The sequence below is a fragment of the Papaver somniferum genome, chromosome 1 (assembly GCF_003573695.1).
Source record: "Papaver somniferum cultivar HN1 chromosome 1, ASM357369v1, whole genome shotgun sequence".
Taxonomy (NCBI): domain Eukaryota; kingdom Viridiplantae; phylum Streptophyta; class Magnoliopsida; order Ranunculales; family Papaveraceae; genus Papaver; species Papaver somniferum.
The window spans coordinates 43,628,861-43,654,716 of record NC_039358.1 but is presented as its reverse complement, the minus strand read 5'-3'; the positions used below and the strand labels follow the sequence as shown (position 1 = coordinate 43,654,716).

The 25,856-nt window shown below is 35.2% G+C and overlaps 3 protein-coding genes, 1 long non-coding RNA gene and 2 other non-coding genes across 7 annotated transcripts; 4 read left to right on the top strand and 2 right to left on the bottom strand.

Moving 5' to 3' along the window:
- The first annotated feature begins 17,597 nt into the window (after positions 1 to 17,597).
- Positions 17,598 to 17,670, top strand: TRNAK-CUU. The gene has a single exon. It is a non-coding gene; the product is annotated as a tRNA-Lys (tRNA).
- Positions 17,671 to 17,780: 110 nt separating this feature from the next.
- LOC113284506 (1-aminocyclopropane-1-carboxylate oxidase homolog 1-like) lies at positions 17,781 to 19,667 on the top strand. The gene is made up of 3 exons (XM_026533997.1): positions 17,781 to 18,688; positions 18,848 to 19,166; positions 19,283 to 19,667. The coding sequence occupies exons 1-3, from the start codon at positions 18,270 to 18,272 to the stop codon at positions 19,541 to 19,543; spliced, it is 999 nt and encodes a 332-aa protein (XP_026389782.1). The 5' UTR covers positions 17,781 to 18,269; the 3' UTR covers positions 19,544 to 19,667.
- On the bottom strand, positions 18,336 to 21,282 carry LOC113284516. Its single transcript, XR_003328202.1, has 4 exons — positions 21,151 to 21,282; positions 20,223 to 20,432; positions 19,907 to 20,097; positions 18,336 to 18,471 (listed from the first exon to the last, which is right to left on the bottom strand). It is a non-coding gene; the product is annotated as an uncharacterized LOC113284516 (long non-coding RNA).
- LOC113284499 (1-aminocyclopropane-1-carboxylate oxidase homolog 1-like) lies at positions 21,128 to 22,798 on the top strand. Its single transcript, XM_026533991.1, has 3 exons — positions 21,128 to 21,820; positions 21,980 to 22,298; positions 22,412 to 22,798. The coding sequence occupies exons 1-3, from the start codon at positions 21,276 to 21,278 to the stop codon at positions 22,670 to 22,672; spliced, it is 1,125 nt and encodes a 374-aa protein (XP_026389776.1). The 5' UTR covers positions 21,128 to 21,275; the 3' UTR covers positions 22,673 to 22,798.
- On the bottom strand, positions 21,323 to 25,584 carry LOC113284492 (pentatricopeptide repeat-containing protein At3g29230-like). Of its 2 annotated transcripts, none has more exons than XM_026533982.1 (3): positions 23,314 to 25,584; positions 22,966 to 23,188; positions 21,323 to 21,447 (listed from the first exon to the last, which is right to left on the bottom strand). In XM_026533982.1, exon 1 carries the CDS (start codon positions 25,582 to 25,584, stop codon positions 23,677 to 23,679), a length of 1,908 nt encoding a protein of 635 aa, XP_026389767.1. In that variant the 3' UTR covers positions 21,323 to 21,447; positions 22,966 to 23,188; positions 23,314 to 23,676. The 2 variants fall into 2 exon arrangements, with proteins under 2 accessions (XP_026389767.1, XP_026389773.1); XM_026533988.1 differs by having other exon boundaries at positions 21,362 to 21,477.
- A 137-nt stretch (positions 25,585 to 25,721) lies between these two features.
- Positions 25,722 to 25,793, top strand: TRNAT-UGU. Its single transcript has one exon. It is a non-coding gene; the product is annotated as a tRNA-Thr (tRNA).
- The last annotated feature ends 63 nt before the right edge of the window (positions 25,794 to 25,856 follow it).

Sequence of the window (25,856 nt, the reverse complement as noted above, 5' to 3'; positions counted from 1 at the left end):
ATTCAATCCTTTGAAAAAGTTTTTGCGGACTTCAAATCCTTAAGCTTTGCAATTTCTGCAGCAAGATCAGAATTGATCGGGATTTGTTTATCTAACTTTTTCTGAAGCTCAACAACCTCTTCAGAGCAATCTTGAGCAATAGGTTTTTTGATATAACCTTCGCAATGAGGATTATCAATTTCTTTTATCCATCGAAATTTTTCGAGACACATGAACTTGATAAGTTTTTTAAAATCAGGATTCTCAACCTTTTCGACGGCTTCTAGAACACACTCGATGTTGAATTTATCCATTTTTGGTGAAGCGTTTTTAAAGAAAATATATTCCATCATCAGATCGTTACAAACACAGACTTATGAGGTCTTTAATGTGTTTTCCTACTCTGATACCAATTGAAAATGCGGGGGGTCTAACAACCACACCCAACAATTCGTTTGGCAATCTGAGAGGACTTACTCCAATACACTTTCTAGAGAATCAACTAGACAGTCAGCCTCAATCAAGATTAAAGTATATCTAAGAGTTTAATATCTCATACTCTTAATTCAATCAGCAATCAGCAAATAGAAATCTGCGAGCCTGATTGAATATAAGAGGAGTTACTTGAACGGTTCCAAAGACCAATGTTCAAGTGTCAATCAATGTAAAAACAACCAAAGGTTGGATATTCTAATTGATTGATCTTAACGCACAACCTGTGATATTTCAATTATATAACAAAATATAATGCGGAAGAAATAACACAGACACCAGAATTTTGTTAACAAGGAAACCGCAAATGCAGAAAACCCCTGAGACCTAGTCCAGATTGAACACCACACTGTATTAAGCCGCTACAGACACTAGCCTACTACCAATTAACTTCGGACTGGACTGTAGTTGAACCCTAATCAATCTCACACTGATTCAAGGTACAGTTGCGCTACTTACGTCTCTGATCCCATCAAGATACTACGCACTTGATTCCCTTAGCTGATCTCACCCACAACTAAGAGTTGCTACGACCCAAAGTCGAAGACTTGATAGACAAATCTGTCTCACATAGAAAAGTCTATAGGCTTGAATAAATCTGTCTCCCACATAAATACCCAAGAGTTTTTGTTTCGTCTTTTGATAAATCAAGGTGAACATGAACCAATTGGTAAACCAGACTTATATTCCCAAAGAACAGCATAGTATTATCAATCACCTCACAATAAACTTAATCGACTAGCAAAACAAGTTATTGTGGAATCACAAATGATGAGACGAAGTTTGTTTGTGATTAATTTTCTATCTTTCCTATTGGGGATATAAAATCTCGAGACAATTATTTCAATTGCACTCAACATGACAGAAACAGCAAGATCAGACCATGCAACTACAAAGATAATATTTGGGTCTACTTTCACAATCCCAATGAAGTCTTCAAGTCGTTAACGGGGTCTCGAGAAGAAACCTAAGGTTAAAGGAGAATCGACTCTAGTTATTCAACTAGTAACACACATGAGGTATGGGTATTAGGTTTCCCAGTTGCTAGAGTTATCCTTTATATATTTTTCAAATCAGGGTTTGCAATCCAAATTACCTTGGTAACAAAGCATTCAATATTCACCGTTAGATGAAAAACCTTATTCAACCAAGCTAATATCTTTCAACCGTTAGATCGAACTTAGCTTGTTACACACAAATGAAATGGACCCTCATTTAGGTTTATGTAGCCGTACCTAAACGTGTACACCAGGTTGGTTCACAAATAGTTAACCGAGGTTAGCCATATGATTACTCTCATATCAACCTTGTTCATCTTAACCATAACTAGTTCAAATGACTCAAATGAAACTAGTTAAAGAGTTGTTCAATTGTTTAGAAAACACAATTGAAATCAAATTGGTTTGATTCACTTGAATCAATCATGAACATTATAGCCACGGTTTGCGAAGATTGCATTCCTTATGAATTAAATTTTTATGTTCATGGACTTGACCGATTTGACAAAGTAACCATCTTAAGTATGTGTACGGGTATGCGTACTTAAGCAACCGGTTTTGAGTTTGTAAAGTTTCGAAACTTAGCAGAAATTTTCGGTTCAAAAACTTCCGCCGGTATGCGTACGGGTACGCATACTTAAGGTGACTAGTTAAGAGTTTTTCCAAAACCAAACTCAGCAGAAATTCTCGGTTTGAGAACTTCCGCCAGTATGCGTACGGGTACGCATACTTAACATGTCTCCTTCACCAATTCCGTATACACACATAAGCATACTCTTGGCTTCCGGTTTATGGACTTATACACTAATCTGCAACCACACTATATATGCTTATATCCAAATATGGTTACATCATCAACTCTTTATTTCAATCATTGAAACATTCTTCTATAATGTCAATAGCCGTTTTCACACACTACTAGCATCAAAGCAATTTTCAAGATATTGAAATAATCATTATTGAAACCTTCCAAGTCTTACACCAAATGATTGTATCACACAAACCATGTAAGATGTTACTCGGAAATATTTTCATGATATAAGATGAACTTGGTCGAAGCGAAAGCTTACCAACACATATTTCGAGAAATATGTAAGCGAGATATACTCAACTCGAAATCTCAAATGTGTATAGAGAAAACTATGTCGTAACACGACTTATGTCTCAATATAGGAGATAGTAGAAATAGACTTTCCAAGTGATAGATAAGTTCAAGTCTCCACATACTTTTTGTCGAAGAAGTTCCACAAGCTCCCCTTAGTAGTTTTTCATCTTCAAGAGATGAATGTCGAGAAATTTAAGCTCAACTACACTATATATGTCCTAGTCCGAGACATCTACAAATAGGCTAGAAATCAAGACTTATAGTTTTGATCACTAACATTGACAAACATACTTGAGATAGCAACGCATGCGAGTTTGACCGAGCAATGCTCTAACAATTATAGTTGTTGTATATGTTGTTTGTAAATAGTTTAATTTATGCGTATCTTATTTATGGTGTGTTTTACATTGATGTAGGTGTTAATTGCGAGAAGCATTCATGTTGAAATACACAAAAAAACACTTTACTCGAGATGTTGAGTATGAACTGCTTAAAGATGTTCCAAATGTACCAAATGTACATGTAGGTAATTTATCTGAAGATATGGACCGAGATTCTAATCCTCCGTCATCTCAAATTCATGGAAATTTCTCTAATATGTTTAGTACTCCAACCCCATCTTCTCAAAATCCACTTACAAGACAATTCGTCGAGACTCCATTTGCAAATCAAATTCCAAACGCTAGCGGCATCCCTTTTCCATTAGGATATACCCCTAGTACGAACCCAAGTTCAATACCTGGAACGTCGTCAGGTGGATTTACAGAAGATAAACGCAAGTCCAGAGCAGCGAAAAAAGCCCAAATTAATAAAAAGGTCGCTGGGACAAGAAAACCCGCCACACCATCCTCACAAGATTCCCAGATGAGCGACGCGGGCAGTAAACTTTTTGATTATCTAAAGGGATCCCGAACGACAGTCGCACCTCATCAGCAACAACAAAACCAAATTATGGAAAAGTTGCTAGAGACAACACAACAACAAATTGAAGCTGCTCGAGAGAAAGAAGAAAGGGAAATAATGCAAATCGATCTCGAAAAGCTGGCTCCAAATGCAAAAAAGTACTTTGAATTAAAACAGAATGCCATATTGGCCAGGCAGTTGGAGAGGCAACAACAAAATAATTTCTATTTTTAATAGCTTAGTTTAAGTGTTTATATTTTTTAAGTAAAGCCGTGTTTTAGTTCCGGTAATGTAGTTTCTTTTTTCTCAGTAACATTAATTTATATATTTCTAATTACGATAATTTGAATTATATTTTGTTATACCAACGGATCTTTAGTAACGGATAGTTTCCAACGACCACTTCCAATACCTATTATAAATGGTCAAAAAGTTCATCAACACAAACAATCCAAAATAGTCGGCATTAATATCCTCAGTGTCTCATATGTTTTTGGTTTCAATATATAACATGGTAATGGTTGGGTATACCGTAGAAGAAGATGTTGCACTCACCACAGCGTTTATAAATGTTGCTACTCTGCCTATTGAATATGTTGAAGAACTCTCCGGCCATGAAAAATGGACGTTGGTGTTTGACGGCTTTGTACAAGCGTTTGGAAATCTTAATAACCGAACCAGACGACAACTTCAATAACGGATTTTTCAAATTCAAATAAAGGTTCGCAAGTACAAAGAAAGATTCATGGTTACGCTCCACAACACATGACAACTGTGATTACCGTAGGATATGTACTTGTGGATCTTGTTCCACCTTTCTCTAAGACCTCCTTGGACTCTCGCATTTGGATTTCCGGATATGTTATCAAAAAATTCAAATACACTCTTCCAGAATTGGTTGCTAGTGTTATGAACTACGTTCAGAATATTGTTTTTTGCTTCAATCCATGCTTGCGTAAGAGCAACATCTTCTTCTTTGCTGAATCTCATTTTTATAAAACACAAATATGATTGAATGTATGGATAGCTTCACTTTGGAAAGTGATTTGCTATATATAGAGATATAATGAGAGGATATAAAATTAAAATAAAAATGCCGTTATACGGTAAATACTACCAGTAGAAATAAAACCAAAAAAGTAGTCGTTATACAGTGAAAATGAGCAGTACATAGAGTTATAAAGATATCCCTTAAAAAGTTAAAAAACTTGCCGTTTACATTTAGAACCATGGATTATTTTCATTACCCTGATATTGGTACGTGGTTGTACTTTGATTGAGTTGTTCAGATAAATTATAAGGATGGTAAGACTCTTCTTGACTGTTTGGAACAAAAGAACCCGTCGACGGTCCCGAATCACGAGATTGGCCTGGGGTAAATGACTCACATGTATATGGTGGTTCATACTCTCTAACAAATCTCTGATGGGATTTTGCACCGTATTTGATTTGGTGTTGCAGTTCCTTTCTGTGGTCGAAATAGAATTGTTGTTCAGCCATGAGTTATTGTTGTGAATCCTGATATGCCTGACACCACATTTCCTGTATACAGTAAACACCGACATGAGTTTATATTTTTTCATAACTAAAATATATAAGAATTAAAAGCAAATGTTTCACTGGCTACTAAGAAACAAACCCACTGAATTTTAGCTTCTGAATCGCACCAAAGGGTCTTCAAATCGAAAGGGGTTGTGGAGAGGAGAAAAATAGAGAAGAAGAAGGAAGAAGAAGAAATGTCGCGGGAGGTCACTTTCCTGATGACTTAACCATAGTGCTATCTCTTAAGAATGTGTAAAATTAGGTTCATGCAATCGTTTTTGTCGGAATCTTTGACATAATTCTGTCGATAAGGCATATTTATATGCATTATGTCAAAAAAAAAAATTTGCCATACCAGATGGCAAGACCAACCAGTTACATTACTATGGTAAGAGAGTTAAGTGATTGAATTCCAAATACTCTAACTCCAAATAAAATCTTTCGACTATATGTGTAAACTTATAGATCAGGGAGGATTAGGTTTTAAAGAAGAAAACAAGGTTAACCAAGCTATGATTAGTATAATTGCTTGGAATCTAGCTACTGAATAACCCTAACGACATATGAGCCAAAATTCTTAAAAGAAAGTACTTTAATAAGTTCGATGCTCTTCATTCTAAGAAAAAGCTAAATCCTCTTGGATTTGGAAGTGTATCCTTCAAGATATAGAGCATACAAGAAATACAGTATACGGGAAGTAGGGGATGGACAGTCCATAAACATTTGGGATGATAAGTGATTTCAAGGAAGAGATAAATTTTGTTTGAAACGTAACTCTTTCTCGAACCAACTACAATATAACAATTGTATTAGAGTTGATAAACCCTAACACAAAAAAGTGAAATCAAGTTGTGTTACAGGAAACCATTAGCAATACAATAGTTACAGAAATTTCAAAAATAAAACTACGCACAACAAAGGATGGTCCTCTAAAAAAGGATAAGCTATGATGAACACTGACTAAAAACGGTGAATTCTTAGTAAAAATCTTTGTACGCAAAACTCCAGAATCCTTATAACTTTGTACCTGCGGAAACTGAAGGTTCAGAAAATCTCTATTTAATATGGGCACCTCACAAAGGATAAAAATGTTTATTTGGAAGTGCATTCAGGATGCATTACCAACAAGACAGAAGCTAAGATATGTACTTGGTGTTAAACCAAGTGTGTTTTTTGTCAGCATGTTGTCGAAACAACATAACATCTTTTTTCCAAAGCATATGGATTTATGGATGTACATAACAATATCTAGCCAAATGGATCTTATTTGAATAGTATTATGAAGTACCATATGAGTGGATATATAGGAATCTGAATATGCCGAATCACTCATGTTATGATCTTTTACATCCTAGGTCTCCTCTTTCCATCATCTGATTATGGTTTTGCAAAGAAGGTTGGAGTCTTCCCTGACGGACTCTTAGGGAGTAATTTCTAACCTAACTTCTACTATTAATAATTCTTTCTTAGATCACTACAATAAATGGGGGAAAGGAAAAGAGGGTTATATTTAATGTCTCCGGATCTTACCGGATGTTGGTTTATATGGAAAGAAAGATTCTTTAAAAAAATTGAGGATAAACAAAATTCTCTTTCTCAATTAGTTATGTTTGTAGCTAGACATTCAGCATACTGGCATCCTGAAACTATCTTTTCAAAAGAATAATTTGTAAAAAGAACTATTTAAAGGGATACTATTCGGAAGACACCAGATATAAACACTTATAAAGTTAACTGTGAGGCTTCATGGATTTATGTAGATACTATTGCTGGTTTTGGTATTATTATGCGCAACTGTACAAAAAAGTTTAAAGGAGCAGAAATTTGGAGTTTCATAACAACATCAGTGTAGCTCTGCTAACAAGAAAACTAACAAATTAATTTGGTCATTGGAGGGGATAAATTATCAATAATTTTGTATATTCAAGGGAAGAGTAACTCGATCCAGTGGCATCCCACATCAATTTTAAGTGAAGCAAGGAAATTAGCGGATCAATTAGTATACTTTTTAGGGTTTCCATTTGCAGACAGAAAAGCAAATGGGGTAGCTGATGTATTGACGAAAAAAATGAAGAAGTTCAACTACATATATATCTATCTTGGGAAGAATCAAAACCATTTTTTCTAATTCTTGGAATTACTTATAAATCTGTCAAATCATATGATGCTTGTAGTTTAAATAACAATGTTATTATAATATATGAAGAAGCTAATCCGACAGATTCAACCATTTTAAGGACAACTCATCTGGAGTCTGTCTCAAACGAGACTGAATCAAAAGATTAATGGACTCCGTTTTATGTTCTAATATATCTACCTTACATACTTTCAAAACAAAAAAATGGTTTCACTTATTAATTCAATATCTAAAAAAATAGATTGTCAATTTTGTAAGAACCAAAGTAAAAAGGGACAAAAACGAAAATTTTTGTGGAAGTAAATAAAAGATAAAAAAGAAGAAAATTGACTCCGGTAAAATTATGCTTCCAGATGGAGCAGATTCCATGTTGGATAAGAATGATAAAGGGGTTGACAAAACCACATGTATTATGTTGGACTAGTGCTTGTGGATATGATTTATGTGTCATGCAAGTGGGATGTTAGCTGATAATGAATCTTAAGAGATATAATCCATGTAACACAGTATGTCCCTCCATAATACCCAAGCACCTTTCATAGAGTGTTTAACCATCTTTCATCATAACTGGTATTTATTGAGGATAACCACCTAGTGACCTGGCCATTCAGAGACATTACTCCAATTGTTTTTAAATGAGTTGATGTCAATACTAATACCTCTTCAAACTTCTCTTGCGTATTTACGTTCGAATATTAAATGCCTTATGATTTTTTCACTGCTTCCACATATGCTACATTGAGTATCAATATTACTATTGTAGAAAGAAAGCTTGCATCTGGTAGTGTTTAGTTCTCTGATGCATTTTCATGCGAAGAGCTTTATTGTATGGGGAACACTACATCTCCAAAGATTATTCCAAACTGAAGGTTCAATCATGCTCCTCAGATTATTAATGGCAAGAAAGCTTATGTTGCTTCTCTTTCTGATTTTGAGGAGGACATTAAGAAATTAAATTGAGGAACTAGTGGTGGGTGATTTTTTTGGTCGTCGTTTACCTTTTCATTTGTGAATAATTATTTGTTGCGTATCTGAAGATTGAAAGAGGAAGTTTGTATGAATTTACATAGTGATTCTACTTTTGTATTTGAGTTCAGTAACGCTGAGACATACATGGTATTGGTTTCCTCTGGTGGACAAAATGGTTGAGGACTTAAAACTCTTCTTGTTTGGTTTACTCTTAGAAAAATCCCCATGTTCATGTGGAATCAGAGGGGTATTAGAATTATTGCCATTTATCTAGAAATTCCTTTAATGACTGATAAAAATATTTTAAGATACTACTTGTGATTTCCCTAGTGAGATTCCAATTGTTATTGATGGGAAAGAGGATCTCAATGTTGTTGTTGAGTTCTATTAGAAACCTCCTAAGTTTGTGGGATTCAACACCTTTGGACATTCAGATGCTAAGTGTCAATTTCATCACATTAAGGATGGTAGCAAGAAGGTGCAGTGTGGCACAAAATCACAGAGGAGCCAATGAGTTGAAAAAAATAATAAGAAGGATAAAGGGGTTGGTATTTCTCTAGAAAATTATCAAGTTCTTGTTGAGGATGTTATGGATGAACACACTGAGGAGGAGAGTGATACTGTTGATATTGTTTTGGATAAAGCTCCTCTAAAGGGGATGGTTCAATAGACTTTATACTTTTTGATGAGAGAGGGAATGTTTCTGTTGCTAGTAAGTTAAATATAGAACCTGGTAGTATTTATGAGGTACCTACCAAGAATGCCTTAGATGTTCTCATGCAAGTCACTAAAGCTATCGATAAAGTGGTAAATGAGGGTGATAAGTCTAAGGTTAATATTTCCTCAACTGAGAATTTGAATCCTAATTGGGAGGATCAAGATCAACATTATGTCTCCATGATTAGCGGGAGTAGTATAAGGGCACATTTTACTAAGAAGAATCATGTTACGATTAAAAGCATTCACCAAAGAGATGCAGATTTGAAGAAGTCTGTTAGAGGTAAGAAGTCAAAACCTCTAATTATTCATGATGCTTAATTTAGATTGTTGGTACATAAGGGAGATGGTTGACCCTATCAAGGAAGTTGAAGTCAGGTCTTGGTTGAGTAAGGTTAGAGGATGAGTTTACTAGTTTCCTCATAGCTATTAGTAGTCAGAAGGTGTATTTGAGTCTGTAGTTATGGTTCAACGTAGTCTTCTCTAGATTGTTTTATGTTTCTTTTTTGTGTTATTCATTCGGGTTGGGGGCGCTTAATCCATGTTGAATATGTCAAAATTTCTTTAAAAAAGAGTTATATTAGTTTCATCTCTCCCAAGTCTCATATCGATGTCTACACATTTTTATGATGGTCGGGTTTAAAGGTTAAAGTGGAATCATGGGTTTCCACATTCATCGATACAGGTTCGTGTCATATATATATATATATACCTATTATGACTGGCCAATGATCCTCAATTATCTGTATCCCCAGGAGTTCTATATGTATCTGTTGATACCCGTGTGACGGAAACTAAATATAAAAGATATATAAACGTCAAGGCATGCTCAAACTTTCATACCAATTTGAAAATAAAAATATTGATTATTATTGTTGTAAACATGAATGAACTGGAAAATGACATATCAAAGACAAATAAACGTTGAGGCATGCTCAATCCTTTTTCATCTGGAAAATCTATGAATAGATCAGATAATCTCAATGTCCAACTCATGAGTATCATGATAAACGAGTAGGATTCTTTGGAGATTTCATCTAATTTTTACACATATGCTCTACAAATGAGATACAATATCATCTGGAAGAGCAAAGTCAACCATCAATTAGTTATTCAAATTTTGAATAAGTTAACTCGAAATTTATCATCTTTTATATAAATTGTATTGACCAATGGAGACAATCAAATATGCTCAAGCATTTGAATTACAATATTTTTTGGATTCAATGGTTCAATCACATTCATTTAACTTATTTATTTATTTTTTGGACATCTAACGAATGTGAATCTATATGTTACAGGACGACTATACCTTAATTAGACATAAATTATCGGTATCGATCAGTATCATCGATTCTTCCGTATTGTATCAATATCTGTGAGGACCGATACCCTGTACGGTGAATAATAGGTGACTAATGCAAAATTCTCCAGGCTTAAGGAACCAATAGAATTATGTGGCAATAACCAACCGTAAACACCAATGATACAACCGTTGAACAGTAAGTAAGGGTCTCACATTCTCTCACCGAGGTCAACAAAAAATCTTTGACTCTAATAGAAGTTTTATGTGTGTAGACTGTTGAGTACTGAACCAAGCATTATATTTTTGATGGCTTTGTTATAGAAAATTAGGAATTGATTAACTCTTATTATTTGTACCAAAAATTATTTTCAGGCAGGGAACACGATTGATTTGATAATGATGATGTAAAATAAGATTAATAACACGAAACAAGCATAAATAAAAGAGACACAAATTTAACGTGGTTCAGTGAGTTGTACCTACATCCACGAACGAATCCTCGTAGGGAGAGATGTTTTATTGATGATGATAATACTTATATAATTTTTCTGTTTTTATTTAGGGTTTGATGGTATATTGTTTATGCTTATTTTCTTGTGTCTAAGACTAAGTCCTACGGGCTAGATTTGGCTTCTAGATTAGACAAAAAGCGTTGCAGATTATACAAAAAGTTTTTCATGTTCTTTAATACTACTTCTCTTTCCAGATATATCTTGCATTCCAACTAGTAGCGAGACAGTTTTGCTGAATGGTTCAGGATAGAGAAAATCAACTTTTCGCTGTTTGGTTCAGCGCAGATTTTGTTTTATCCGACGGTTGAGATGGTTTCGTTGTTCCATTCAACGCAACCTATATCTACTTTTCGTTGTTCCCATTCAACGCGTCTACTTTCCGCTGTTCCATTTAGCGCATCTATATGCTAGATTAGAACTGTCGTAGGACTTAGGAGGTTATTCTAGCTTCCGATCTATATGATAGATTAGAAGGACATATGACTTTTCCCACTTCTTCTTTAACCACAGGTGGAGTTGACGTTCTTAAACAGATAACTATGTTTGTTACCAGAGCAGCTCTAGATTGACCGAAGTTTGTATTTCGTTTTCTCCCGAAGGGGTGTGCCACTGCTATTAGAGCCTGAGATAAATCGACGTGTAAAACTTCGGTAAATCTAACACTTTTGTTGTTACCATCATACTCTTTTCTCCATTAGTTGACCTAAGTGGTGCTGACACGGAGAAATAACATGACAATTGCGTTTAATTAAGCTCCGTCTCATATTGATATTATGAGCCATCTGATGATTTTTGCCGCAAACGATATTTTAGCTTCACATTTAGTCATTTATTTTCGGATGAATGGATTTGCTTGTACTTTCTACAAAAGCACTAAAATAGTGTTATTAGCCAAAATATCGAGTCACAGCTGATATAAATATGGGTATAAAATGTAGCGTTTACGTGCTTATCATTAAGACAAATTAGGTTTAAGGCAGGTTTCTACACGGGATGAGATGGAAGAACATGGAAGAAGAAGAAGATAATGTTTGGGGTAAAATATGCAAGTTCAGATTATTTTTTGATATGAATTTAAAAAAATAGAAAAATAAAAAAGTCAAACTTGGACTTTAACAGTTAGCGGCTAATCAAGGTACCAACCCTTAATATTTCAAATATTGGGTACCAAAATTAGGTCTTGGATACTTGCGGGATACCAAACGTTAAATGACCCTATTCTTTAGGGCATTCCTTTATATACCCCCATAAATCACTAATGGTACCCCTTTATCTATGTACCCACAAAATATATCTTCCTACCCCATCTGATCTAGAAATTTCTCATACCCCCAAATATCCACCATCATCTTCATATTACCCAGTAATGGGTCATGATCATCGTACGTTCTACCAAGATACCAACACCTTAAATGCATTACTCCACACAAATGAAAACATTAAAATCAAGGATAACGAAAAGATAAAAAGACATTAAATTCAATTATTTAGTAAGACAAATAATGTTGTTCAATGGATCAATATTTTTTAAAAATAAAACTCATCATCCATTGAACTGGGATTATTCAAGATTTACTTATTGTTCTTTCCCACCCATTCAATGGGAATTTCTTTTGTTTCCAACATATTATAATAATACAATAGAGGGGCATAATGATGCTCTGTTGTTCCATCAATCCTTGTTCTTCGATCATTTGATGTCCTTCGCACTTACATTCAAATCCATTGCTCTCTGATTGGGTCATTAGGTGCATTGTTTAATGGTGTTATATTGATTAATTTTGCGATGGATTTCCCTTATCACTATTTGTGTTGACTAGCTGCAGTAGGGCTTTGTTTGATTCTAACGATTATGAATCTTTAGGAAATTGATCGAGGTATATTGTAAGGTAATTAATCAATAGTTTGATAAACAATTCTTTTTTTTTTTAATTTTATTGGTAAACGAACAGTTACTTTTAATCTGATTTAGTGATTAACTTGATTTTATTTTAAGCACAATGATTAACTTGATTGTATTGAATTAGGTTTAGGGGTAGATGTATAAGAAAATCTTAGTGTTACGTTGATTTTTCTATCAACAGAATCCTAACTGCTTTACCTACCAATTGGGGGTATCATTAGTGTTTTATGGGGGTATATAAAGGAATACCCATTCTTTATTAATTCCAATCATAAAGAATCATATTTTTCCACCATCTTTATTTTGATTATTTTCTTCATTAAGGAAAATATCTTCAAATATCCTTTATCATAATTAGTATATCTTTCAAAAGGTCTCCACCCATTCCCAAATATTTGGTCAAATGAAATAATTATCCATATTTTTACTTTCGGGCCTAGCCCATTAAATCATTTGATTTCTTCCATTTTACCAGTAGAATTTTGCATTTTATCCGTTCGACATTTATTTCCTAAAAACTGCAAAAACATCCAAAATTATCAAATATGTACAAAATGGAGAACTAGTAAATATAAATTTGAGTAGTAAATATGTAAGAATTAAGGACTTATCAGACATCGTACATACGGATACAACATATACATCATACTCAAAGATATACGAACAATTGAACATGCTTGCAGATTATAAAACTTAATGATTACCAGAAGGTTAAAAGAGTTTCCACCTGTATAGATAGCAAATGACTCATACTTCAAGATCCTTCAATCTACAAGTCCATAAAATTGATTACCACCACCATCTGGGGAAAACCCACAAAAATCTCATTAGAATCTTCTCAATCTTCTTTCTAACATTCCAATACCTCTTTCTTTACTAAATTTTTAGTTGAAGGTTTCATGTCAAAATTGGTCATCGTAAACCATGAATAATGCCCGAAAAGGTTCGGAAAGGTGACCAGGGACTATCTTAAGTGGTCGTAAATGTCAACGAACTTAATGATGATCAACTAACAGTCACTAAGTAATGGTCCAACTAACGGCCAATGTCTGGTTAATGGGATAAGGTAAAACCGGGTTAAAGTATGGTCAAGTCACGAGAATTGGTGAGTCTAAGTTTGGTTTAACTGAGTCGACTCAGTCAAATGAATCAGTTAGTTGACTAGGTTGACTGAGTCATTTGTGTCACTCCGAGTTTATCCAGTCACATATCTGAGTCAGTTGAGCCATTGCGCGTGGCAACTTATGTTGCGCTAGGTACTTATTTGCAACTTCATTTCTCTGACCAATCTGACTACTATCACTTTATTCATTGTATCACCACTTCTAGTTTAATTCCATCACCAACTCGTCTCTTAACCGGTTAAATAGTGTTAACGGTCCTTACAACTAGACACTAGGCTGGCTTGCAGCATGCATTAAATATTGACTTTAAGTATAAATAAAACGAACCGATTTGGGTGAGTCGGGTTGGAAGAATTGGACCAGTGAAGTGGGCTAGATAAAATTGACCCGCGGTCTGGATCATGCAAACTGACACTTGATGATGACTTTGATCGTTGCTAGGCATTGATGCTGCTAGAGCAAAATTTCTTCCATAGGAATAGGTAGTTGATTAAAACATGCCACATGAGAATACATAAATCGAGTTTGTATAAAAGAAAATCAAGGTGACCAAAGAATTGGTATTCCCATAGACAGACGTAAAAGAAAAAGAAAGGAGTGTGTATTCAGCTATTCGCAAATATCCCTGTGAGGAGGTGTCTTCAACTTTGTTTAGTCTTCAAACTTTTCACGTCTGAAAGACACATACCTCATACTTACGCACCTTCAGTGATTCTATCAGTGGGTATGTTATAAGATACGGAATGTATCAACTCTTGTGGTCACTTGTGGCCACGAATCGTAATTTTTTCCGGTCCCGTCTTAAGGAAAGTATAAGAACAATTCATAATTGTATATAGATCGTATCGTACATCAAAGTTTAAGACGTACAGATTCTTTTAATAAATTTGAAAAATCTTTTCACTTTTTAACGGGTGTGATCTTTTTTTTTTGTACGACTCATTTAAATATCTTTGATCATATGATTTCATTTGTTAATTTTCCGTATCATTGTTGAATTTTGCGTTGATTGTGTTACACAACAAACTTCGTATATTTAACTAATACATATGAAACTAAACAAATTTCACATGTGAAACTAAACAAAATTTATGTTTTCCTAGGTACATTGTATTGCATTGAAAACTTCCTATATTTAACTTACGTATCATATATACATGTGAAACTAAACAAAATTTAACTAATATTTGTATTGACTAGGTTCATTGTGATGTTTGTTGTGCATAATTATGTTTTCTCCTAGATACATCGTTTCAAGGTAGAATTCTTGCAATCCCTAGGATATTCTTATAGATAAGTTCTACTATATAAGCTCTTGGATTATCGATAAGCCAACCTTCCCACTATGTGTGCATCCAGGTGAAGAGGTGTAGCTAAACACCAACGAAATCACTCTTAGTGAAATTATCACTTTCTTATGGACCTTTGGAATCATGTTTGTATACAACTTTGTTTCAGTTCTAATAGTATTTTGCTAGTCAGTTGGATTATCAAATGCCGCGTTTGTTCGTGTTATAACCATTCTAATATATGTGATCGGATTCGTTTACATGCATAATGTATGTCACTTGGCTAGTGTGGTATCGGATTGGAAGATAGTTATGGACATAAAGAATTTTAAAGATCAAAACTTTGGTTAAGGGTAAGATGTTGATTGCTTCAATTATCTTTATTATGCTATAAATATCTTTTACGATCGTATTAGTCGCCTTCCAAAACATATTTGCTAATGGGAGAAGAATAGGTGTAATGGGCAAAGTAAGTTTTGGAATTTTTTGTTTTATACTTTGTGCTATTTATATATATATATCTTGTCGATCTCTTATAATTTATATACACAGACGTAGTTGGATGAATCGCTCTTGTTATGAACAATATTGCAATAAAAATTCACATTAACTCAAATAAGTGCAACATAATTGATATTTCAAACTAGTAAATATTTCAAAGTTGCATTGGTATATAGCCTATAAGTAAGTCTCGCAGGTTTTTCTTCCAATAAACATAAGACAAACAGTGGCTGAGATGGGCGCCTAAATCTAAAAGGACCCTGGAATTCTGGAAACAAGAAAAAAAAAGGTTAAATAATGAATGCTTGGTTTCTTGGAAATTTCATTTGTCTTTGTCAAGCCAATGAGCCATTATAGAAGTTGAAACCAATGACATGAACTAGTATTTTCAATCTGTTTACTGTGTGAACAAAATCAAGGTAACACGTATTGTGTTGCATAGTTCTACTGTGTTTTTCGCGAAAAATGTCTTTTTGAGATCAAACATATCAATTTGAAAAAAAATTATTAACATCATCAATTGGCTCCTTTTGGAGTTTGGACTACTTGGGTGTGTCATGTTTAATTTTGGTGGCTCACTTTGCTTATTGCTTGTAACACTGTGAGCCTTTTTCAATCGATTTTAATCTTGCGTGGGGAGGAAAACAAATATTACACCTTATACCAAGAAGCGCATTTTCTATCTCTTACATATTTCCAATTGATCATGGAGAAAATCTGAATTATCAAAAATCTCCATCCAACTTTCCTTAACCAGAAACTCGTGAACTTTATTCCCCACTTGAGTTTAAGCTTCAACAGGGCAAGCAACTTTCTCAGTAACCTCATTTAACACTTGAAGCATCTTCACAGTTTGAGTATTATTGTAAGTCAATGTCTAGTCATCTGGCATTTACTAAAGTCTTGTATTGTCAGGTATGTACCAATCCCTCTCTTGTAACCAGTATCATGTTATTATTATTTTTCTCATGGTATTAACGCTCTCTTGCAGGTTATTCCCTGTTTTTGTGAGTAAAAAGACATTCTAGTTATACATAATAGATGGTTGCCATGTTTCTCAATTATGTTTTTGTTTACAACATTAAGTGAAATTAACGTGTTGGAGAATGAGCCGCAAGTTGAATGTTCTGTTGGATGCATTAGACTGCTGCCAATTAGTTATCACGCCACTTTTACGCTGAAGTTAATACAAGTTACTTGCAGAGCAACAATTGTTTTTAGTATATTAAACCCATATCGTTGCTCGACTTCGGGAGTTATTAACTTCAACTACTTGGACTTAAAATAATATTGCAAGTTCACTAAACCTTAGAGCTAGCTACTTAGACTTAGAGTGATATTGCAAGTTCACTAAACCTTAGAGCTATATACTTAGACTTAGAATGATACCGCAAGTTTCCTAAACCCGATATTGCAAGTTTACTAAACCCATGATTGGATTTGTTTACCAAACCCTCGATTGGATTTGGTATATCGATTCTTATCTTGAAATTTTCAGAATTCAAAAAAAAAAATCACAACCAATATAGCTTTGATGTAACCGGTATGATACATGTTTTGATGTAACCGGTATTTCACCTTTCACTGGCAATGGGGTGCAAAAATTTGTGTCTGGTGAGGCTATTTCTCGTGTTATGGAACGTAAGCGTAATAAATATCTTGATATTTGTTCCTCTCATGGATATAGCTTCGGTATTTTGGCTCACGACTTTGGGAGAGCTTGGGGAGGAAACTATTGTTTTCTTGAAACAGCTTAAGAATTTTTTGCTAGGCATGATTCTATTTCCAAGGTAATTTTTGTTTCATGTTAGGAGTTGCTATTCAGAGGGGGTTGGAACCCAAATTGTTGCTCGACTTCCAACCGTTACCCTTACCTCTAAAAATCTCTTTTTGTAATAAACTTATTCTATTATCAGTATTGAAATCGTAATTATAAATGGAATTAGTTATTTCTCTACAATATATAGCTATTAAATAATTTTTTTGAATAAGAAACAGATATCCATTTATAGGATTGATGTGTCTACCATAGCTTGGGGCACGAGGAATCAAGATCTTATTCAATGATGATGTTGACTTTGTGATGTTAAGGTAGTCAGGGAAACGTTTCATCACAAGAAGCCCGTCTAGCTCAGTTGGTAGAGCGCAAGGCTCTTAACCTTGTGGTCGTGGGTTCGATCCCCACGGTGGGCGGCCTTTAAGTTTTTTATCATTTTATTATCCGTTCCTTCCATTTGATATATGCTTCTTCTTTTTGCATTTTCCAACAAAAATCCCATCCTTTTTTTATTTTTTGCATCTTCTTTTTCTAACTTTACCTCTACTTTCAGAAACTTAAGTGGGTGATCTGGTCTAATTTGTAGTCTACTGAAAGTAGTAGGTAAAGAAAGGGGAAAGAAAACGTGGGAAGACTAACATCACCGCTAAAGTCCATCAAAAGAAGAAGAAAAAATTACAAAAAAAAAAATAAATCAATTTTCAATAGTCCATCAAAATAACTAGCAACATAAAGACTTTGATCAGTCAAGCCGGTGGTGAGTTCAGTTTGGATCTTATATGTACCTGTGTGCAATCAGATAATACAGTCAGAAGCCTCTCCCTTATCAATCACTCAGACAGAACTGATCTTGTTGGTTGATACAAAGGACAAGAACCGGCCATCAGGTTATGGAAATTACTGGACCTGAAGAACAGCATCCTTCCTATAATCGGCCGAAAGAACTGAAGGCTTTTGAAGAATCAAAAGCTGGTGTGAAAGGAATAGTGGATGCTGGAATTGTAAAGATCCCTCAATGTTCGTTCGACCACTGGATGAGCTCACTGAAGAGTTGGATCATATTGAAGATGAACACAGCAATTTTGAGATTCCTGTGATTGATATGAAAAACGTGGATTCAGATGACCATCACCAACGCAAGGAAATTACTGATCAAGTTCGACGTGCATCGGGGACTTGGGGTTTCTTTCGATTGGTGAATCATGGAATTCCTTTAACTGTAACAGATGAGATAATTAAAGGTATCAAAAGATTTCATGAGCAAGATACAGAGATTAAGAAAAAAATTTACTCAAATGATCCCAAAACAGGATGCACGTTTCATACGAATTTCGATCTCTATGTATCAAAATATGCTAACTGGAGAGACAGTCTAAGATGTAACCTATTATCTCCAGATCCTCTTGATCATCAAAAATTGCCAGACACTTGCAGGTAATAAATAATCTACACTTTATTAACAGTTTACTTCTAGTACTATTCGTTGACCCATATATGGGATTCGAATCTTATCCACTGTCATCAAATCCAATTTTGTTCTTTACTCCTATTTTTGTTATTCCCAAGCTGATCTATCACCCATTTAAATTTCAGAGATATAATAGTCGAGTATTGGAAGCATATTATGAAGTTGGCAAATACAGTTACTGGGTTGTTATCGGAAGCTCTAGGATTAGAACAAGACCACCTTAAAAGGATTTTTACTGATTTCTTGGTACTTAGTGGTCATTACTATCCAGCATGCCCTGAACCTGAACTAACCTTAGGGACAAGTAAGCATTCAGACCCGAGTTTCTTTACCCTTCTTCTACAAGATCATATCGGCGGACTACAAATTCTGCATCAGAATCAGTGGGTTACTGTAAAACCCATCCCGGGAACTCTAATAGTAAACATTGGAGATCTTCTTCAGGTACATAAACCTTTCTCACTCAGAAGCTAGAACTGATACGAATTAATTTATGTTCTGCATCCCTCATTATCTGCTGCATGATTTCCTAAGTAGACTTACCTTTCCATTTCAAACAGCTTATCAGCAATAACAAGTTCAAAAGCGCTGAACACAGGGTACTAGCCAATCGCAATGGACCAAGAGTATCAGTGGCATGTTTTCTGAATACAAAATCCAGTGACAACACAAAGATTTATGGTCCTTTGAAAGAGATACTATCAGAGGAGAATCCCCCTATTTACAAAAATATTACGATGAAAGAATACATTGAGCATTACGTTAAGAAAGGACTTGGCGGTGTTTCCGCCCTGGATCACTTTAAGTTGTCTAGTAATTAGTTGATGCAGCTTATGGGTGTCTGGTTTTCTTTCTTGGGGTTTGTTGTAAGTGTCCACGTTTGTTCAAGTGAACGTTTAGTTTCGTGTTATGCAATTATAAAGTAGCATTTTTCTTTTTCCAGAATCTAATGTGCTATACTATGAAAACAGAATAGCAAAACCACTGACACAGTAGTCTATTAACCTTAAAATTTTAATAATTGCAGCAAACCTTCAAACAAGCATATAAATCAGGATAGATTCAATTGGATGACCAGTAAACAGTTGGGATACAAATCATGATACATAGCAATATGGAAATGAACAACAGTAAATGCAAAATGAAACCATATTCTAGCAGCGAGTCTCATCAAGTTCACATACCTTCAAAGTGCGTCCGTGTAGCAATTTATTTTGATAATCACTCCTTATGCTTCGGATCACATCTTCAAACAAACCATTCATACTTGAGTGTCATTTTGACACATTTAAAAGGTGGGATTACCAAATTTCCCTGCTTAGCAGAGCATCTCCCTGAAGACGTTGAAGATGATGAGTCAACATTTGAGATGTACCTAGATGACATCAGATATTACAAGTCAGAAACTGAATCACTCTCAATCAGTTTTAGAACCTGAACTGGACTCTTAAGGAACCGTACATATTACAAGATTCTGTTTATCTGTAACTTCTTACTTACCATAGTTTGATGTAAAGAAGTCCCTGCTAGTTATGACCGAAAGAAAGAGCTGAAGGCCTTCGTTAGAAGTATGTAGTGTACGGGCCAGCATGTCAACAACCCGGTCAGCTCAGCTGTGTGGCAGACTTTTTCTTCTGTGTGTCACTTTGAAGTTTCCACGTCTTCAGTGAACCATGGAGCACTCTTGATTAGCATTTATGAATTATGTTTCTGGGTAAATTTCAATGAAAATTTCAATGAAGTAGCTGTTTTGATAAAATGATTTACTTTGTTGACACCCATGAATCAAAATTTGTAGTAATTTCTGTTCTATTCATTCTTTTAAGTTGCAATTCAGAGTCTCAGACTACAGGTGTTAATTAGACTTAGAGTGATATTGCAAGTTTCCTAATAAAGCTATTAAACAGATAATAAAAATATCTTAGTCAAAACCAAAAAAAAAACAGATATCCATTTATAGGCCTTGCTATTGCAGCTTGGGCACTAGAAATCAAGTTCTTATTGAGTGAGCTATGAGTGAAGCCGTTTATCTCAGATGGCGCAAGGATCTTAACCTTGTGGTCGTGGTTCGAGCCCCATGGAGGACGCTTTTTTAAATTTTATCCCTATAGAGTCTAGTTATGTTCTAGCTTATTGTACTTGCTAGACATGTGCTTCTTCTTTCCATTGTCCAATACATCTCTGCTTTCAGACACTTAATAAGTGGGTGATGTGGAGTAACTTGTCTAGTCTATTGAAAGTAGTAGGTAAAGGGAAAAAAACGTGGGAAGACTTGCATCACCTATTTGTGTAGCTAGGTCCATCAAAGTAAAAATATTTTACAAGAAAATTCATTTTTCAAGCAAATAATCTTAAATAACTAGCAACATAAAGACTTTGAGGTAGATCAGTCCAGACGGAGAGAGTTCAGTGTGCATCTTATATGTACCTGTGTGCAATCAGATATTTAAGTCAGAAGCCTTTCCTCTTTCTTATCAATCAACTCCCAGAGAACTGATCTTGTTGGTTGATACGGCTAGCTCGATACGGAGGACAAGAATCGGCCATCTAACTATGGAGATTACCGGAGCTGGAGAACAGCAGCCTTCCTATGATCGTCTCAAAGAACTGAAGGCCTTTGAAGAATCAAAAGCTGGTGTGAAAGGAATAGTTGATGCTGGAATTGTAAAGATCCCTCGCATGTTCGTACGACCACTGGATGAGCTCGCTGAAGAGTTAAATCATACTGAACAGGAAAACAGCAATTTTGAGATTCCTGTGATTGATATGAAAAGCGTGGATCAAAATGAACATCAGCGACACAATGAAGTTATTGATGACATTCGACGTGCAGCGGGAACATGGGGTTTCTTTCGATTGGTGAACCATGGAATTCCTTTAACCGTAATGAATGAGATTATTAAAGGTATGAAAAGATTTCATGAGCAAGATACAGCGATTAAGAAACAATATCATTCGAATGATCCCAAAACAGGTTGCATGTTTTATACTAATTTCGATCTCTATGTATCAAAATATGCTAACTGGAGAGACAGTCTAAGATGTAACCTATTATCTCCTGATCCTCTTGATCCTCAAGAATTGCCAGACACTTGCAGGTAATTATTAGTCTACACTCTACTAACAGTTTACTTTTAGTACTATATGTTGACTCACATATGGGATTAGAATCTTATCCTCTGTAATCGAATCCGATATTTTTCTCTACTCCTGTTTTTGTTCTTCGCAAGCTGATCTATCACCCATCTTAATTTCAGAGATATAATAGTTGAGTATTGGAAGCATATTACGAAGTTAGCAGATACAGTTACTGGGTTGTTATCGGAGGCTCTAGGATTAGAACAAGACCACCTTAAAAGGATTTTTACTGATTTCTTGGTACTTAGTGGTCATTATTATCCAGCATGCCCTGAACCTGAACTAACCTTAGGGACAAGTAAGCATTCAGACCCGAGTTTCTTTACCCTTCTTCTACAAGATCATATTGGCGGACTACAATTTCTTCATCAAAATCAGTGGGTTACTGTAAAACCAATCTCTGGAACTCTAATAGTAAACATTGGAGATCTTCTTCAGGTAAATAAATGTTCTCTCTCAAAAGTTAGAACTAATGGGAGTTGATTTATGTTCTGGAACCTTATTATCCCCTGCATAATTACCTAAACAGACTTGCCTTCCATTTCAAACAGCTTATCAGCAATGGCAAGTTCAAAAGCGCTGAACACAGGGTACTAGCCAATCGAGATGGACCAAGAGTATCAGTAGCATGTTTCCTGAATACAAAATTTAGTGACGACACAAAGATTTATGGTCCTATGAAAGAGATACTATCAGAGGTGAATCCCCCTATTTACAAAAATATTACGATGAAAGAATACACTGACTATTACTTTAGGAAAGGACTTGACGGTGTTTTTGCCCTTAATCAATTTAAATTGTCAAGTAACTAGTTGCTACAGCCTATAGGTGTCTATGGTTTTCTTTTCTGGGGTTTGCTGTAAGTGTCTATGTTTGTTCAAGTAAACAGTTTAGTCTCATATTATGCAATTATAAAGTAGAACTTTCCTTTTCCAGAATCCAATGTGCTATACTATGAAGATAAAACAGCAAAACCACGAACTCAGTATTCTAAAACATTAGAAATTTAGACATTGCAGCTAACCTTCAGACATGCATACAAATCATGATGCGTAGACATTTTGAGGAAATGAAGAACTGAATGCAAAATTAAACCATGTCTTACCGGTGAGTCTCATTTAGTTGACATAGCTTCAAACTGTGCCCATGTAGCAATTGATTCTGACTATTACTCCCGGTGCTTTGGATCACATCCTCAAATAAGCCAAACACAGTTGGGTCTCATTTTGACACAGTTTAAAGGCCCGATTGGTGTTACAAAGTTTCACTCCTTGGCAGAGCATCTTGTTGAAAACGTCGAAGATGATAAGCAAACATCTGTCATGGACCTAGATGAAATCACATATTTACAAGTTAGAAACTGCATCTCTCAAACAGTTTTAGAGCCTCAACTGGATTCTATGGAACCATATATATTACAAGTTCTGCTGTTTATTTGTAACTTATTACGTACCATTCAAGAATCAAGGACATTGTTTGACGTAGAAAAGTGCCCGCTGGTTACGACGAAAGAAAGAGCTGAAGGCCTTCATTAGAAGTATGTAGTGAGACTGGCAGTTTTTAAATTCTTTTAGGGTCTACCTTGAAGTTCCCACGTCTTCAGTAAACTTGTCTTCTAAACTCTTGATTAGCATTCGTGATTGATGTTTCTGAGGAAAATTTCATAAAAGAATTTCCAATTTTACCCCATATGCTGTTTTTTTCGTGACAAATTTCTTTGCCTCTGCAGTATGAAGTAGCTGTTTCGAGATCAAACAAAAGATTTCTTTCCAGCTGAACAACAACTTTTAATACCATCTATATGCTCCAGAAATCCTCATATGAACCCTGCAAATTTTGGCATACCAAGATGCACATAGTCTCTCTTTTCCATAATTCCAATTGTTTTTAACTGATCATAGAGAGAATCTAAAGTTTCAAAGATCTCCATCCTGTTTTCATGTTTGGTGTCCCTAACCAGAAACTCATGAACTTTATTTTCCACTTGAATTGAGCTACTACCGGGAACTTTCTCGATCCCTTCCTTCTTCATTGCTGCTCTAACACTTAAAACATCCTCCCACTGGCCGATCGATGCATTCAAATTTGAAATCAGCATTAAATAAGCAGGATTGGAAGGCTCCAGTTTGAGGATCTTTTTTGTCAAAACCTCTAACATCTCTCTTTGTCCATACAGCTTACAAGAACCAAGTAAAGTAGCCCAAATAACGGCATTTGGCTTCATTGACATACTCGTAATTAACGTGAATGCTTCCTCTAATTTCCCTGCTCGACTAAGAAGATCGATCATGCATCCATAATGCTCAATTCGAGGAACAATATTGAATTGTTTCACCATTTGACTAAAAACCCGTTTTCCTTCTTCAACCAGTCCCCCATGAGTACAAGCGGAGAGAGCAGCAATGAAGATGACATCATCTGGTTGTATTCTTTCCATACACATCTCATCGAAGAGAGCTAAAGCTTCTTTACACTGCCCATTAAAGGCTAAGCCTGCAACCATTGATGTGCATGTGATAATGCACTTCTTGCTCATCTGATTGAATATTGACATTGCGCTTTCAAGATCACCACATTTTGCAAACATATCTATCAAGGCATTCCCTAATGGAGTAGAAATTTCAATATCCCGCTTTTGAATATAAGACTGGATCCATTTTCCTTGCTCATGAGCACCTAGGTGAGTACAGGCAGAGAGAACACTCAAAAGAGTAGTCTCGTCCGGCTTACATTCACCACACATCAACATTCTATGGAAAACTTCCAATGCTTGATCAAATTTATGATTCTGAACAAAACCTGCAATCATGGCATTCCAAGTAATGACATTCTTAACTGGCATTGAATTGAAAAGGTTGTTCATCTCTACAACATCACCAACTTTAGCGTATCCTGAAATCATAGCAGTCGTAGAAACTACAGATTTCACTGGCATTTGATTAAAAATCAATCTCGCATTCTCCACATCACCATTCCTCGTATAACCAGAAATCATAGCATTCCAAGCTACTTCATTATCAAGACCCAACCTTGCATTCTTCATCACAGCATTCCAAGTTATCATCTCATCAAACAACAACCTTGCCGACTCCATTTCTCCTCTCTTGGCCAAACCGCTAATAACCAAATTCCATGAAACAGCATTTCTCTCTTCCATAGACTTAAACAACTCAATTGACAACCTCATCTCACCATGATTAATATAAGCACAAACCATAGAATTCCACGAAACAACATCTCTCTCATCCATTTCTTCAAACACCTTGAATGCACTACCCACATTCTCACTACACTTGGAGTAGAAATCCAAAACAGTATTCTGTACAAAAACATTAGCCCCAAACCCAAATTTCACAACATGGGTATGTAATTCTCTCCCAGTATCAAAATCATCACAAGACTGACATGACTTAAAAAGAAATGTAAATGTGAAATTATTGGGCGAAACCCTCATAGAATTATAAACAAAAAAAGCATCTTTCTTATAGTTTTTCTGTAAGAAACACTCAATCATTGTATTATAAACAAATACATTTGGAAAATGAGAGTTCTTAAATACTGGTACTGAATAGCCCAATGAATTGAATTTAGTAGAGAAACTTATAAGTTTTGGTATAATGAAATTACTTTGTTGACACCCATGAATCAAAATTTGGAGATGGATCTGTTTTAATTCACTCATATTTCTACATTTCTGTAGAATTTGTAGTAATTTCTGTTCCATTCTTTCTCTTGTGTTGTGTTGCCAATACAGATTACAGGTGTTATTTAGACACCCCACTCCCTCGGTTTTCCAGAGTATGAATAAAAGCTGCTGCTTCTAACATTGAGGATTTTTAGATCTCCCCATAAAACAAAGTTGCCCTTATAGCTCAGTGGTAGAGCGCCAGTCTTGTAAACTGGAGGTCCGCAGTTCAATCCTGCGTGAGGGCATTACTTTGTAGGTTTTTTTTTCCGAAGAGTATTCTGAATCCTGTTTCCGTTTATATATTTTTT

Bases quoted from the DNA above. Each gene is read 5' to 3' on its own strand.
- LOC113284506 (XM_026533997.1), top strand. From the start codon at position 18,270: ATGTTCGTTCGACCACTGGATGAGCTCACTGAAGAGTTGGATCATATT. The intron at 18,689-18,847 runs GTAATAAATAAT...TTTAAATTTCAG, and splicing joins AAATTGCCAGACACTTGCAG to AGATATAATAGTCGAGTATT. The intron at 19,167-19,282 runs GTACATAAACCT...CATTTCAAACAG, and splicing joins ACATTGGAGATCTTCTTCAG to CTTATCAGCAATAACAAGTT.
- LOC113284499 (XM_026533991.1), top strand. From the start codon at position 21,276: ATGGAGATTACCGGAGCTGGAGAACAGCAGCCTTCCTATGATCGTCTC. The intron at 21,821-21,979 runs GTAATTATTAGT...TCTTAATTTCAG, and splicing joins GAATTGCCAGACACTTGCAG to AGATATAATAGTTGAGTATT. The intron at 22,299-22,411 runs GTAAATAAATGT...CATTTCAAACAG, and splicing joins ACATTGGAGATCTTCTTCAG to CTTATCAGCAATGGCAAGTT.
- LOC113284492 (XM_026533982.1), bottom strand. From the start codon at position 25,584: ATGGAACAGAAATTACTACAAATTCTACAGAAATGTAGAAATATGAGT.